This window comes from Meleagris gallopavo, chromosome 21 (genome assembly GCF_000146605.3).
Source record: "Meleagris gallopavo isolate NT-WF06-2002-E0010 breed Aviagen turkey brand Nicholas breeding stock chromosome 21, Turkey_5.1, whole genome shotgun sequence".
NCBI classification, from domain to species: domain Eukaryota; kingdom Metazoa; phylum Chordata; class Aves; order Galliformes; family Phasianidae; genus Meleagris; species Meleagris gallopavo.
The window spans coordinates 6,174,199-6,189,648 of NC_015031.2; the positions used below are offsets into that span (position 1 = coordinate 6,174,199).

The 15,450-nt window shown below is 50.1% G+C and overlaps 1 protein-coding gene across 1 annotated transcript; it reads right to left on the minus strand.

The window, feature by feature from the left end:
- Positions 1–2,781: 2,781 nt before the first annotated feature.
- MNT (MAX network transcriptional repressor) lies at positions 2,782–5,903 on the minus strand. Its single transcript, XM_031556442.1, has 2 exons — positions 5,691–5,903; positions 2,782–4,209 (listed from the first exon to the last, which is right to left on the minus strand). The coding sequence occupies exons 1-2, from the start codon at positions 5,845–5,847 to the stop codon at positions 3,494–3,496; spliced, it is 873 nt and encodes a 290-aa protein (XP_031412302.1). The 5' UTR covers positions 5,848–5,903; the 3' UTR covers positions 2,782–3,493.
- Between the last annotated feature and the right edge of the window lie 9,547 nt (positions 5,904–15,450).

Below are 15,450 nucleotides of genomic sequence, written 5' to 3' on the forward strand. Positions count from 1 at the left end.
GTGCGGGGAGGGCCGGAGCCTCGGAGCTGCTCGGGAGAAACCCGTTCTCTTTTTAGTGTGGCACGGTTACCAGTAACTAAGATTATTCAACAACAGAAGAGATTTCTTGTAAACTTTGTATTTATTGATTTTTTTTTTTGGGACAAATTAGATCTTCTGAATCCCCAAGTGTACACATATATTTATTTATATATAGCTTTCTCCATAGGGAAAACACATATATCAAAGGAGGAGAGACATTTCTAAAGTGCCCCTTGTTATACAGTACTGAACATTTCTAAGAGCATCAGCACAAATCTGCGGTTTCTGAGCAGGAATGACAGCCGTGGGGAAAGGGCTGCACCTGGCCGTGTCCCACAGAACAGAAGTTGGCCAGCTTTAAAACACAGATAGAAATGAAGAAATGCTTCTCGCAGCCGCGGAGAAGGCGAAGAATTGCAGCGCTGACGGCGATCAGCACGGGGCGGCTGCTGGGCAGGGCGAGCCTGGGAGGGTGGAGGTTTGCACCGAGGGGAGCGGGTGGGAGAGACAGAGTGCTGGGGGGAGGTGACGGCAGAGCAGGGCAAAGTGACGCAGCGGGAGCAGGGAGGAAGGCAGCGGAACCACGACCACGGGTAAAGGCCATTAATAATCCACTGGAAAGCTCATCTGCCTGCATCAAAGAACAGGAACCCTTCTCTCCATCTACACGTTCTGCGCAGCTTAGTATGGCTGTGCTACTGCCAGTGGGCCAGCATCAGCTCTCCTGGGATAAGAAGCCAATGGAATTAAGGTGGGAGTAAAGTTTTTCAGTACAAGAAGTAAGCCATCGTGCAGAACTGCACGTAACAAGGGCAGGAGAATGGTGCGTGCTGCTCCTGTGCCTCCCTGCCAGCACCTGCAGAACGGGATCCACGTCCAGGCGCTGAAGGGGCTTCTGGTGCTCCTTTGCTGTTGTGCTCACAGCAGCCACGCGCTGCTGAGTTCCCAATCTGGGCTTTTTCTCCTTCAAAAGCTCAGCCATTGTTGGCCAGAAATGAGGCTTCCTGCCTCCATTTTGTTATTTCGCATGGCTCTGCGAGTTGGAACAGCAAAGAACGGCAGAGGCCGCTTCCTCCTCCTCCAAACAGCTGCAGAAGACAAAGCCACGCCTAAGGAGACGACCCTGTTTTAAGTGCTCATTTTCCAGTATTCTCTGATGAAGAGATGTCCCAGCATCTAATGGCCATCTCTAGATACACCAGCTGAAGGTCCCGCGGGCACCCAGAACACGGCTCTCGTGGCCGAGCACCTGAACGTACAACAGAGACAGTAAAGACCTGGCAACTCTCATTTCCACACAGCATTAATGGTGCTCTGGAAGTGAGAAAGAACAACCTGCTGAAACACGACTGAGATAAGGAAACCGTAAAGATTCTGCTGTAGGAACTGTGCTAAAAGCACAGGTGAGAGCTTCCTCAACTTGAGATGCAAGAAAACAACAAAGAGTATTAACTACTGAGCAACTCAGGGCTTAATAAATACAGATTTGATGCAACTCTCAGCCATGTCTACTCAGAAGGCACAATCACACTTTCTGTATGCAGTAATTACTGCTGCCTCCAGCACAGTTTCAGTGATAGCACGGACAGTACAGAACTGGCAAGCTTTTTTCACTGTACCTGCGGTACAGCAATCCACAGCCAGGCAAAAGTCCTGCTGGAGCCTATGGGTGTTCTGGGCACGCTACAGAGCAAGCTTCCCAGGATCTGTGGAAGATCTTGAGGCAGAACCAGTTAGCTGGCTAGCAACTGAAGCGGTCTCATGGCTGAAGCCTCCTCCTCTTACCTCCTCCTCTGAATGGGTGTCATTTCCAACACAGGTTGGATGCTAGCAGGAAGCATCCTCTCAGCCTGCCTGAAGGAGAACGTCCACTGGCTACAGCAGGGATTTTGCCTGCATCGAGGACTGCAGGACTTTTGTTTTTAGAAAGAGGAAGATGGTAAAGAGATCATTAAGAGCAGTGCTACATGCAAAACAGTGCAAGGAACAGACAGACCATTAACAGTAGTGCTACAGACAAAACGGTGCTCGGAGCAGAATATGCAGTCAGCAATAAAACACATCCAAACTCCCAGCGGGGACCAGCACAGTCAGTATTCCTCACCTCGTGACTCAGTGGGCCATTCATTAACTGCAACGAGACCTCGCTACCAGAAGAGATGGAATAAGACAGTTACTTAGGATGCGGAGTTTCTTTGGTGCACGTCCCACTGCAGTCTGTAAGACACACTGTCAGGTTATGCATACTGAGCTCATACTGTTCTCCTACAAAAGACTAGATTTTTTTTTCCCCGAAAAGAAAAATAAGTATAAAAATTGCTTGCACTTTGGAAGATACCACATGCACGTTTATCACTTCTCTAATCCTTTGACTTCCACACTAAAACGTGGTCTGTTCAGGAACAAACTAACAAAGAAAAGTAAACCATGCAGCAAATCAGCTTAATTTCCGTTGGTCTTGCCCCAAGTTCCACTGTTATCAGGCCAGATAAACACACTGTAAGTCGCCACCACAAAGTGTCTGCCTCTGCAAAAACAAAAACCAACCCAGAAAATCTAAGGCTTGGGACTGGCACGAGGAATCCTGAAACAGTTCTGTAAAATCAATTATTGCATTAGCAAAGCCAAACCAAACAATAAACCCCCCAAAAACATCCAAACAGAACACAGTCATCAATTAAAATAATAAAAAACAATACTTTTTTTCTTTTTGACATAGCTATAAAAATCAAGTCATTTATAAAACTGCAACAAATGAAGTCCGGTTGTGTATTCTTTTTCCTTTTATTAAACAGGACAGAGAACTTCCTTAAAATGCCATAACAAGTCACAGTGATTGTAGATGGTTTTTTGAAATGTAATATACTGATGGGAAATATCTCGAACGTTCAATTTGCTTTGCTTTTGTCACTGTCTGTGTACCCTGGTCCACCAAACCATCTAACGTAGTTTCTTGTTTAGAGAGGACACTGTGTCTTCTTCCTCCAAAACTGAATTTTGACTAATAATCCTGCAAAATAATCAACCTTACAAAAGGCCTTCTTCAAATGTTATATTTATATATATATGTATATACATATATATACACACACATACACACATATATATAAATATAGACTTTATGATTTTTTCCCATTCTACACAACGTCTCAATAAAGAGATCAGCAGATTTATTCTACAAAGAAGCAACACATAAAAGGGGAAAATTAAAGTCTTAAGAACATCATAACCATATTTCACCGATTACACATAAAAGGAAAAAAATCACCATGAACAACTGTCTCTTTAGTTTTCTCAGATTAACAAAACTCAAGTGCAGAGAGGCCCCTCTGGCCACGCCAGGCTGCCGGGCAGCAGGACAGAGCCCTGCACCCTGCCGCTCTGCACCTCAACCCGCGGAGTCGGACGTGGTTGGAATGTACGGAGTTTAGGAAAGGTTCCCAGCAAAGACTTCACCTTCGGACGATTCTCCCTAGGCCAGCTTCAGCGTGCTCACTGGGAATGATGGCATGGTTACCATAGTTACTGGATTTAGGACCGTTTGCCCAACTAACTGCGGGTGATGGACAACTTGGGTTCCCACGGCCGGCTTGGCCATCACCGCTTGCTGGCCGAGACTTGTGGTTCCATTCACTTGCTGGTGAGAGATCGTGTGAGCGATGTGGCTCACCACGGGCTGGCTGACGGCCACGGGCTGAGGGTAGATGGGCAGCTGCTGGCCGAGGTGGGCCATGTGGTTGATGGTGGCCGGGTGCACAGTGATGTGGCCGATAGGCTGAGCAGCAGTGGTAAGTTGCACAGGGCTGGACGTGGAAGGTGCAATGTGAGCAATGTGCTTGGTCTGTGGACCCTGAATGACGTGGTTGACAGTCTGAATGACCGAAGCGTGGGTAGTGGCGGTGTGGGCGATAACAGTCGATTGCACTGTTGAAGCCGCCACGATGTGAGTCTGTGCTGGGACAATCGCCTGCGGCTGGACCAGTGCTTGTGTCTGGATGGAAGGCTGTGCGTGGGCTGGGGGCTGTTTCTGCTGGATAGACAGGTGCTGAGGCAAAACCGCCAGGTGATGGGAAGCAGCGTTTGAAGGGACGGCTTTCAGGAGCTCTGGGTGCTGGCGCTGGGCTAGTTTTGGTAATGAGTTCACAGGCCTGTCATCTTCCATGTCTTCATCCATGTTGTCTTCGCCCTCTGGAAAACGAATGAAATGAAGAAACTCCCATAGAAAGAAAAGAAAAAAAAAAGCAGAGCATGAACTGGGCTAACCAGCCTCTCCTACAGGGCAGGACAAGCGGCAGGGAGGACAGCAGGAGGAGTCGCCGAGCTGAGGGAGAGCAGCACAGCACAGCACAGCAGGCTGCACTCAGCTCAGCTAGAGAGGTGCTCGCAAAAGGCTGGGAGATCCCACTTGGCAGGCAAGAGAAGCAACTTGAGCTGAGTAGATGGACAGAAGCTGGACTGAGGAGTGCTCTCTGCACAAAGAGGAAAAGGATTTCTTTTCCTGGTATGTTGTTCTATCAGTTGTAACTACTCCTCCTGCTCCCAGAGCAGGAAGGAAACAGTGATGAAGAATCGTGGCAGCAAGTTTACTGGCCTGGTTCTGGAAAAGAAGTCTCCATTGATCCTACAAATTAATGAGGCAATGCTGACCTTAAGGAGATTAGGATCATCAGCCGGGCATTCTGCACTGCCTGCTCTAAAGCCAGTCATGCAGTAGAGATTAAAAACCTCAGAAGATACAGAAGCAGCAGCATAACTGGGGAAGACACCTCCCTTTTGCAAGCCCCACGGTCAGTGGTAGCTTGAAGAGAATGTTTTCAGCAGAGGCCAGCTGGTGAAATGAATGGCTGATGCCTCAATTTACAAAGCTCTCCAACTCTCAGCTTCCACCAGCTTACACTTGGAGATGGTCTGGAGCATATTCAAAGGTGATGAGCCCTGTACAGGAATCTGAGTGAACCAGAAAGCTCAGGTTTTCCCTTTCTGGGCACCTGCTGTGCCATCTGCCTGGAGCACCACGAGCAAAAGCCACTGCCATTTTAAGGAATTGCTGCAAATAGTCAGGAACTGCTACAGCCTTCTGATCTCTGGAAAGCAAAGTGCTGTCCATCCATGACTGCCTGTTCTTCCTGTGCAGGTCACTGGTTTGGAGGAAAGTGCCCACTCTCCTAGCTCACAAAAACTTCTCACTGGAATAGCATGCTTGATTTTCATTAGCATCATTTATTTTCACTGTGAATCTTTCTCGTGCAATGTAAAGGCTCGCTAAGTTGGTCAAATGCTACAGCGACCTCTCCTGTACCAATTCCTTCTTCTCTGTGTGGCTGAATACCTTCCTACCTTCGTGCACAAATGTATCAAGACACTTATAACCCAAATCAGCTTTAATGAGCTGTACATTCTGAAAGCAAGGAGCCTCATGCCAGACACCAGCAGAATGAATGTGCAAACCTGTACCTTGGGTTTATGTAACACAGTGGATGCATGATTTTCAGTGTACTTTACACAAGCATATTATTAGGCCACCATCACCGACTACAAAACGCTGGAGATCCTTTTACTTAATTCTGAATGCAGAGCAACTGTGATGGTGCTAAATGAAGATCCCCACCACCCACCTCTACGACAGCGCTGTACAGTGATGGTTACAAGGAGACAGAAATTGTGGGTACCTGACGCTGTGGAGGTAGATGCCTGGTCATCCTCTGGCTGAACTGTCTGTCGAACAATTCTGTCAATCTCCATGATGTCCATCCACTGGCTCAACTCGTTCTTCAGTTCTGCCAGCCGCTGCTGGGTGGCGATTTTCTCTCTTGCCAGCCGCTCCATCTCATGCTCGTATTCTTTTTCCTTTCTCTTTAAAGTCTAAAGACAGAACAAAGTAAAGAAAAAAATCTAAGAAAAAAAACAAATGTAATCTATGCTAACTTGGTCGTTGCCACATTCATTGCTGGTTCTCTTTTATTATTAGTTACGCTGGCATAGCTGCATTCAGGTATAGTTATCTCTTCCAAGTTCACGCAGAAGGGAAAGGACCTGGCCACAAAAACCTATAGGGATGCCTTGGCCAACCACTTTCTGCTTTCTAAAGGAAAACTAATGAGTCTCCGAAACTGAAATGGTTAACCAGGTCAGATGTGAGTCACTTCAGCTCCAGAGGAGCAGTCTACAACTCCATAGGAAAAGCTGCAGAACTTCACCACCAGCAGTCAGCCCTCAGTTCTCAACATCAGTCTGAACTCACCTGACTCATGAAATGTAAAGGGGATTAAGGCTTACTGCAGACTGCTGGAAAGGCGTGAAGGAAGCACGATGGGTGCAGCTTTCTCCTCATCACCAGGTAGAAGAAAACGCTTCTACTACATCTATTTCCAAGCACACTTCAGGAAAGCGAGCATGTACACAGAGCAGTGCTCCTGCAGAGCAACTAACTGCTGGCCCGCTGCTTGAGAAGGGTGAAAATCCCCCACATCCTTGCACTGAGAAAGAAGCTCTGTGCAGAAAACTCAGCTCTTATGTGGGATGATAAAACCACAGACAAATTGAAAGATGAGGCGCAGAAGAACAGATAGCATCTTCTACTAAACTAACTAACAGTAGTCATGAAAAAATGACAAGCCTCTGGGACAGGAACTTAAATAGGTCTACACATGATGACAGTGCATTTCTGTAACCTCAAGTTGGTCAGCACTTAAAACAGGAAGAGAGAACTTTGACACGGACAAGAAAAAGCATTTTTTAAATGCTAAAACACATTTGTATAGCACATGATCATTCCACACATGTAAGTGGTGATGAAGGCTTTTGGATCCACTCACAGCTGAAGCCAAACCCACACACTTGTTCCAAGGGCTGTTATACTGCAAAGCACAGGAATTTTTTACAACAGCAGTAGTGTCACAATAGAACAACTCTATGCAAAAAAAAACAAAACAACCCACAGTCACAGCAGTTACATTTATTTTTAAAATAAGCAGCAATCATACTGATACTCCTTGCACCTAAGCCAAATCTTTGGGATCTGCCAATAGAATTGGCACCTATGGCTGGAGCTGAAATGGGCAGAGAGGACCACCAGAACTACATGAAACAAAGTAAGGAACAAACCTTCAATAAAGGAATTCGTACAAGTGGCCGACCACCTGTCTCTGCAGGTCTGAAATGTCACTACGCAGAGGCACCTGCGTCCAGGACAGCTGAGGATCTGCAGCTGCCATCTGAGCCACTGCTCCCACTGGGAGCACCAGCAATGCTGTGCTGAGGGCTCTGACAAAGCCCCACCACCAGGCAGGGATGAAGCTGCTGCGATGCAGGAGCTCAGCCCGGCCCTGGGGCCTCCAACCCAACTCCTGACTCCTGCCAAGGCGGTGCTGCTCTCCCTGGTCCGCCCCACTGCTCCGCTAGGGCTGTGCCCCTGCAGCAGGGCTGGGGTTGGCTGCTGGGAGTTGGGGAGTTGCACAAAGCTGCAAGCTCTGGTAAAAAGGAGCTGATGATTTTACTCCAGTTTGTGCAGGTTAGCCTCTGCTTGAAATCAGGAGCAGAGTCCACGCAGGGCACGCAGGAACAGTGTGCTGCAGACGTGAGCATCCCTTTCATTTCCATTTCCCAGAAGGGAAGGACAATTCTGAAAGCGAAGGCTGTGCCCGCGAGTGACTCAGCCGTGCAGGCCAGCGGGGCTTTGTGCAGAGCACAGAGCAGTCCCAGGGAGACGTGCCTGCCTGGAAGCCGCATTTGCCTTTGCTACGCAAGGAATGGGATTTTCCTCCTTTGCACGTAGCTCTCAGCTGCAGAGCAGCCTTTTCCCACACGGATTATTACAGTAAGCCCAACACAACCGCAGCGGCAGCCAACAGCCGCAGTAGGAGCTGCAGTGCTGTGTGCTTTGTGCCCACTCTTCTCCCCGTTTCGGAGCCGTTCCGTGATCCTCGCATGCTTCCCACTGCCACTGCTTGGTAAACAAACCAGGAACAAAGTGCTGCTGTCACCCCACCGCAGCGGCCGTTTGTCACTGTAAGGAATTTTCCATTTTATAGCTGGCTGTAATTAAATTGCTTATTCTTATGTCAAGATTGAGAATAATGCTCCCACTGCTTTCTCTATGCCTGCCTCAGGAATAATGCTAACCCTGTGCTGGAATCAGGGAGGTTTAAGAGGCCTTATTAAAAAGCTCCCCTTATAGGCATTACATTAGCAATTTAAAAACTCACTTTCAATTATGAGCTTTTCCAAAAGCATATTTCAGCTGTTGTGCTCTACTACACGGCATCCACTGATTAAAAATTCCCCATCAATGAGCAATCATGGAAGTGATTTGTAATTCTGAACCAGATTCCCTAATTCTCTGCAGCCGTTGGAGCAGCTCTGGAGCTCACGGCTGTGGGAGCTCCCTGCAGTGCTGCCCCAGTGCAGCTTCCACACAGCACACAGCCCAGTGTTGGGCTGCCCATGGCACGCAGTGCTTTGACTGCGGCACGCAATGAATGCAGCTCAAACCTACGGAGAGGATCTCGCTCCCACAGGGACGGCCCCGCTGTTACACACCTCTGTGCTGTGCTCACTGTGGTACTTTTGGGGCTCTGCACTCATCACATCAATTCCAGACATTCCTGCTTTGAATCCTGCTACGTCTTCCGTGAAGTTCTTCAGGTGCAACAAGCAGTTTCTTTAGAACCCAGCACCGAAGCGATTCCTTGGCCAACAAAGCACAACCTGCAGCAACGGAGCAAAGCCCAAACACACCTGAACACCAGCGCCCATCCCATCCCTGCATGCACCTCAGCACCAGCTGCCCCAGGCAGCACCAGCAGCAGCGCAGCCAGAGCTGCACGCAGAGCTCTGGAGCTCCACAGCCCTGCCGAGGGGAGCAGCACCAAGCAGGACCGGGCCCTGCAGCAGGGCACCATCCTGCTCCTTCTCCAAGAGCTCTCACTCCGCTCTTGGGAAAGCCCCAGCTGGTTGCCACGGGAACAAAATCCTCTGTTTCCATGGCAGCTGCAGCACTGGCTGGCTCTCACAGATGTGGCCTTGCAGGCTGCCGTGTGCTCCACGGCTTCTGTTCGGCACAGGGCTGTGGTCCCAATGCCCCAGGGTTGGTGGCACAGTGACACGCTCCACACAGAGCTCCTGGCCGTTACCACATGGGTCCACCTGCTCTGGGCCAGGCTGCAGGTAGCATCGCTAAGGAACACACGGCCTGCAGCTGCAGCGGCAATCCAGCATCTCTCGAAGCACTGACAGCACTCATGTGACACCTCAGTTCATGCAAAAATAACATCTGCATTCATGGCTATCAAGAGCCGCTGTCTGCTAGCACCCTACAAGGAATCCTGTTTGCGGAGGGAGGAGAGGAACGAGGTGCAGAATTTCAGGCTGCTTAACTCTGGTTTTGCATTATTTTCAGCCTCCTAAGCAATCAGAACTAATGCTTCACACAAGCACCGAGACCATCCTCAAACTCAGGAGACGAGCACTGCACGCTGCTTCACTCCAGCCCGGCCCCAGAGGCAGCCCTGCCCTGCAGACACCTCCGGCCAGATGCAGCAGCCTGCAGCACAGTGTGCTCAGTCCTCAGACCGCAGGACCCGATGGGCCATTGGCCAGCAGCTCGTGGCCCAGCTTTTCCATTTGTTTAACCCCGGACAAGGAAGGCAGCCAAAGAGTGCTGTTATATTCTCAGATGTGATTTCACCCTCACATGCATGCAGTGAGCACTGTGATTTCAGGAAACAAGCACACTGTTTGCTGCAAGAGCTGCCTTGGCTCGTCTGCAAAGGACGAGAACTGTGCTGGCGTTGGGTCGGTGCCCGTGGCGCTTCTGGGCACCCTACGCTGCTCCCTGCAGTTCACAGAAGAGAGAAATATCCACGTAGAAATACTTCACAGAACCAGAAATCTGTCTGGAGCAGAGAATCGTGAGAAATGAAAACATGCAGTGTTTGCATATAATTAGCACTTGGGACTCCTGATAAAAATACACGTTGGGCCACAACCTCTGGAACACAACTGAACTTGAAACAAGGCTATCTACGGGCCAGAAGGATCCAGCTCCCACAAGCACAGCTGGAAATGAAGCCCAGAGAGTTACTGGGACAGAAGGTAGGGAGGATCCAAATCAGGAAGACAAAGAATAAATTCAGAGAGGATAAAAACCAACCAACAAGCCAAGCAGCTGGAACACACAGCACAGACACAACCCAAGCAGAGGCACGGCTGCTCCCAACACCAACCACCAGGACTCTGCTGGTCTCTACCAGCTCAGTAGATCCACCCTGCGCCTGGACAGCACTTTCAAGGCTAAGAGAAATCCGGCATTAAAAAAAATACTGAAGTATTGTTTGCAATGACAAGGCATTAAGTTTGGCTGTGGGTTTTGTATATATTTTTTTAATAATCTCTGTGATTCAGGAATTACAAGACATTTTCAATGCTAATAGATACGGATGCCCAAAATACCTCAAAATGCTGTGCTGGTTGTTATTTAGAAACCTATCCTAAACAAACTGCTTTAATTTGGCTCTTGCGGCAAATATGTCAGTGGTATAACTCTAACAATAACCTGCAAGCTAAAACTAACAGCACTGCATTGCAGGTAGCGATCGTTACTGATGACAAACTCACTGGACTGGGGACTCCTAAGCCTGTCTGAGCCTTGCACGGACACACAGCTGGCAGCTCCAGGAGGCAGCAGGCAGCCACGCTCCAGCACAGCCACGTTCCTTAGAGATGGGGAGGGATCAGCGTGGGGGCACACTGCTTCTACTTGCTGCAGGGCTCTGGTTGGAGGCATCTCACCGCGGTGCTGTGGGCGACAAAGCAGGGGCTGGATGCGTCCTGAGGCAAACACAAGGCAAGAACTTCCAGCCCGAACCTGCAGGCTCAGAACAGCCCCCAGTGCCCCACTCTCCCACACCACTTCTCCCTCACGGTTTCCCCACTGCGGTGTCCAAGCAGCCCCACCTACAGCCTACAGATCAGATCTGGGTCACCGGCAGATTTCTGACCACCTCCTGCCCTCGCCACCACGGCCACAGGACGAGGCTCAGGGCAGCGCACAGAGCCCAGGGGTTCCTGCAAACAACTGCCTGCGTAAGGCCACAAGCCAAAGCCGTGCGTGCAAATGGAAACCTGCCTTCATACAAGCGTTTGGGGCTGTGAGGATGGCCCTGGGCCAGGCACCCCTCCCGCTCTTGCACTCCTCACGGAATGTCTTCCCTTCTCCCGGCTGGAAAAGCCCCAGGACACCTCTGTGCAGCTGTACAGCAGCCCACCCCAACGCTGCGCACCACGCTGCAGGCTGACTGCTGCGCCCCAGCAAAGGCGACGGCACCACGACCGACTTAAACAGAGCAAAAAGAAGCCAAATACAAAGAGGACATCCTACAGCATTTTTGACTGCTTATGACACGAAAGGCAAGACAGATAGCTGAAAGTGACAGCAGTTGGAAAAAGAAATCCATTCGTTCTGGTTTGATGCGTGTGCCCATCCGCTGCTAGGAGCAGTGCTGCCTGCGCCTGCACAGCTCTTCCTGGCAGCACTGGGGAAGAGGAAGGGATCCTGTGGTCACAGCAGCACCTGAGCAGGGCTGGTGGCCCCCAGGAATAGCAGGGCAGCCCACGGGCAGGGCCAGCAGCACCACTCAGCACTGACAGGTAACAGTGAGCTGGGAGACTTTAAAACTGTACCCTTATTTCCACATTCTCCAGCATAAGTTTTATCAGCATTCCTATCACAGCGCTGTGACACCAAAATGGCAACAGGCTGGGCTGATACCAACTTTCAGCTGCTGTGTTGTGGTTTCAAAATCCCCCTCATTTGCTGCTTTGCAGCTGACAGTGTCTGGCAAGACAGCTGCTGCCAGTGTGACTGCATGGCGCTGCACAACATGGACTGAGCACAGTGATTACTTTTTCTTGTAACCACCGGTCTGTAATTTTATTAGGTCACCAACTACTTCACAGTAATTTTAGAGGAGCAGCACATACCTTGCTATCTGCCACAGGACTCCCAACTGCCTCCATAAAAAGCAGAATTGCAGACCAAACCCAACACTCACTTTGTGGACTTTTTGTTTTTTTTTTATTTGGGGGTTTTAGTCTTATTTTAAAGGCAGGTGACTTGTGCAGTGCTACACCTCAAACAAAGCCCTGCTTTCGCCACACCATGTGTGCTCCCTCCGCTCCCAGCACACTGGCAGCACACAGCCATGGGCTGCAGCAGCCCGTCCCTTCCCGGCCCCAGGCTGTGCAGCACTCACGGGCTGTTTCGGTCTTACAACCTTGAGTGCTTCAGAAGGTGCTCCCCAGGCCCGGAGCCCCCAGAGGGATGGGACCCACCACCACCCCTGGGGCCGAATCAATGCTCCCACAGCTCCAGGAGGAACAGGAACTTGACTCCCGTGGCACAGCACTCCCATGCCCTAGTTCTTACGTTTCACCTTTTAACGCAGGCTCCAACCTCTGTATTTTTCTAAGCATCAGTTTTTAAGATCGTATTTCTCGCCTCTTTCTGAAGTTTACAGATGATACCATACCCTTGTGGCACGACCACAGCCTATTGTTGCTGGAAGCTGTTACTGCGGTGAAATTCAAGCTAATTAGACAAGATAGAATCAATTGATCGGGTCAGGTAAACAACACAAAGGGGTGCTGCTGCATGTGAGAGCTGCTCACATGAGGGAGGCACTGAAACTGCAGACTGACTCAGGCTCTTACCAGACAAGATTCACAGAAGATACATATCTCTGCTGGTAACTGGCACTGAATTAACAAAAAAAACCCAAAAACCAACCAACCAGAACCACCAGTTACAGTCGTATTTTCATTTTGAGGAATTTAATCAGATTCAGCATTGCAGTTCGGCCTTATGAATTTTGATCAGTACTCAGCGCTGCCTGAGTGCAGATGAGCTCTGGTTCTCTCACCAGAGTAGAGACCACATCTAGCACCAGATACATCAGTTCTGCCTGTGGCACAGCACCTCCCTGTATCAGTGCACTATGGGCTTTTGTTTAGGAATGGACAGAAGCCCTTTTCCTGCCTGGGATAATCACTTTATTCCCACGTCACAGCCGTGCCCACTGGTCTGAGCTAGCCAAACACCTCCTTTCCTTTGCACAAACAGCCATCTGAGACCAGTGACACTGCCCTTGCTTTAACCTCAGCCCAAAGCAGTTACACCTGACAAAGGGGAACGGCAGTGCTCTGGGCAGCACACAGCAGACAGCTGAGGACACAGTGGGGATGTGATGCGAGGTCAGCTAAGGAAGCCTGCCTTTGTAATCAGAAAAGGAAATTGGGCACCGTTCCCTCAAAGTGAGTGATGCAGCAATTTATTTGGGAATCCAAAGAGATGTCAATTACCTTGAGCCCAGTGCACTACCACTATTTCTTTTAGCCAAATTCAGTGAAGTTGAGTTTTGGTAGCTCCTGCAGCTGGAGGGTCTGCATCTCGAGACAGCAAGGGGCTGCCACCTGGTCACACAGCACCTGTGCGACTTTGCCACTCATTTACAGATCTTTTTTAATGCACATAAACAGAAAAAAATGGATTGTTTTGCAACAAAAATTCCTCTAGGTGCTTACAGGGAGGACTGAGGCACCACGAGCTGAGGTCCCTGCTGGTGTCAGTGGCTTTGCAGCAGTGCTGCTCAGTCAGTGGGTGCAGGGTAGAACATAAACCCCAGCTCCTGAGCTAGGAAGAACCACATCCCTCCTGCCTCTTTCTCTGGGAACAGATGACACAGCGGACATGATACAAATCCCAAATTCATTTCATAGCTACTTTCTATCTCTAATCCTACAAGCAGCAAATACAACTGCCAGATGAGCTGTATGAACTTGTGAGCCAAGTGCACAGCAAATGCTCCTCCGGCACAACTCAAGCCATGCACGGTTATCACAGCACCTTCCTCCACCCAATACCTTTCCAAACACTGTGCTGAGCAGTGCACAGCAGCATGGATCACAGCATGTCCCACTCCGAAGACTTCAAAGGATTCTGCTCTTTGCCCCTCACAAGGTCTGGGCAGCTCAGTTCTGACCAGTATTTTCTAAGCACGTTCCTGTTCGATCAGCACTTGGCTCTGCTCTTAGTAGGAAGTTCTGCCAGCCAGGCCCTGCAGCGACCCCGGTCTGTCAGCTGCAGCTCCACGCTTGCAAGCTGCTTGCTTTGGCTGTCCTGGTGTCACCCAGTGAGCTAATCGCCTGGATATGGTGTCACACCAAATATGCAATGGGAAATAACCCCTGAAACTGGAAAGTGTTCAGGTACCATAGCGACAGGCACAGTCTGAGAACACAGAAGAGAAAACAGTCTTGCTTAAGGGCTTCAATTAGCTTCCAACTAAGATGATTACAACATTTCCTAGGGGGCGAGGAACCCTTCGAAGAGAATTAAATCAAAACACCCAGCTGTGCCGAGTTCTGGCCATGAACTGTCCGCAGCCCACTGCCCTGCGTTCCACTCCTCGGCACTGGCAGCGCCTTCTCCAGCACCGGGGCACAGCTGCTGCTGCCCGGGTTGGTGCCAGACCCATCCTGCTCCATGCCAGGGCTGCCCAGGCCCAGGGCACTCAGGCATACCTTCCCCAGGCAGACACCCACGTTTCATCCCACTGCACTTCTCAGTGTCACAGGAAGCACCCAGGAAGCTGCCAGTAGCCCTGCAGTGCCGCCACTGAGTTCTGCAGGAGGTCAATGGGTGGCAACCACATGCAAGGACTGCAGCACACGGCATCACGACGCACGGGGACGATTCCCTCACCCAACGGCCACAGAGCCGGGCTGCAACAGCCCACGCTGCCTGGAGCCAAATCACCATTTAAAAGGATTATTAACTTCCAGCTGCGTTCAGCCTGATTTCCTTCGCGCAACAATGTGCTTAATTGCAGAGATTCTAATTTACTCTCTTAGAGCACAGGCCTGACTCTAAGGATAAATTAGAATGGCAGCACCACGGGAAGTTTGGAATTCAACTTTGCGACTTCTCTGATTTGATGCAGACACAAATATTCAAATCCAGCCAAGGAGACAAGCACCTCATTTGTAAGAAGTTCCAGCTGGAAGAGGGAAAAAGAATTTTGCAGGCAGAGCGGCTGCAGCAACCAGTACTGCCGTGCTCCTCGTGGGAGAGCATCAGCCCAGCAGCACCTCGGGGCCACGCACTGCACTCCTCCCGTGCAAGGCTCATTTGGTCGGGTTTTTTTTCCCTTCCGTAAGAAACTACCTTGCCACACTGAAAGAAGGAGCGTTGAATTTTAGCGCTCTTCTGTACTCCCACGTTCTCTTCGCAAGGCAGAGGCAGCACCGAGCAGCACCCAGCAGAGAGCTGGAACACAGAGGTGCAGGCAGCCCTTCGGCCAGCCCCGTGCTCCCACCTGCTGATCGAGATGAGCCCCACCGATGATCTGCAGGCAGCACCTGCGGGGCTCATCC

Bases quoted from the DNA above. Each gene is read 5' to 3' on its own strand.
- MNT (XM_031556442.1), bottom strand. From the start codon at position 5,847: ATGGAGCGGCTGGCAAGAGAGAAAATCGCCACCCAGCAGCGGCTGGCA. The intron at 4,210-5,690 runs GTACCCACAATT...TTCGTTTTCCAG, and splicing joins ATCTACCTCCACAGCGTCAG to AGGGCGAAGACAACATGGAT.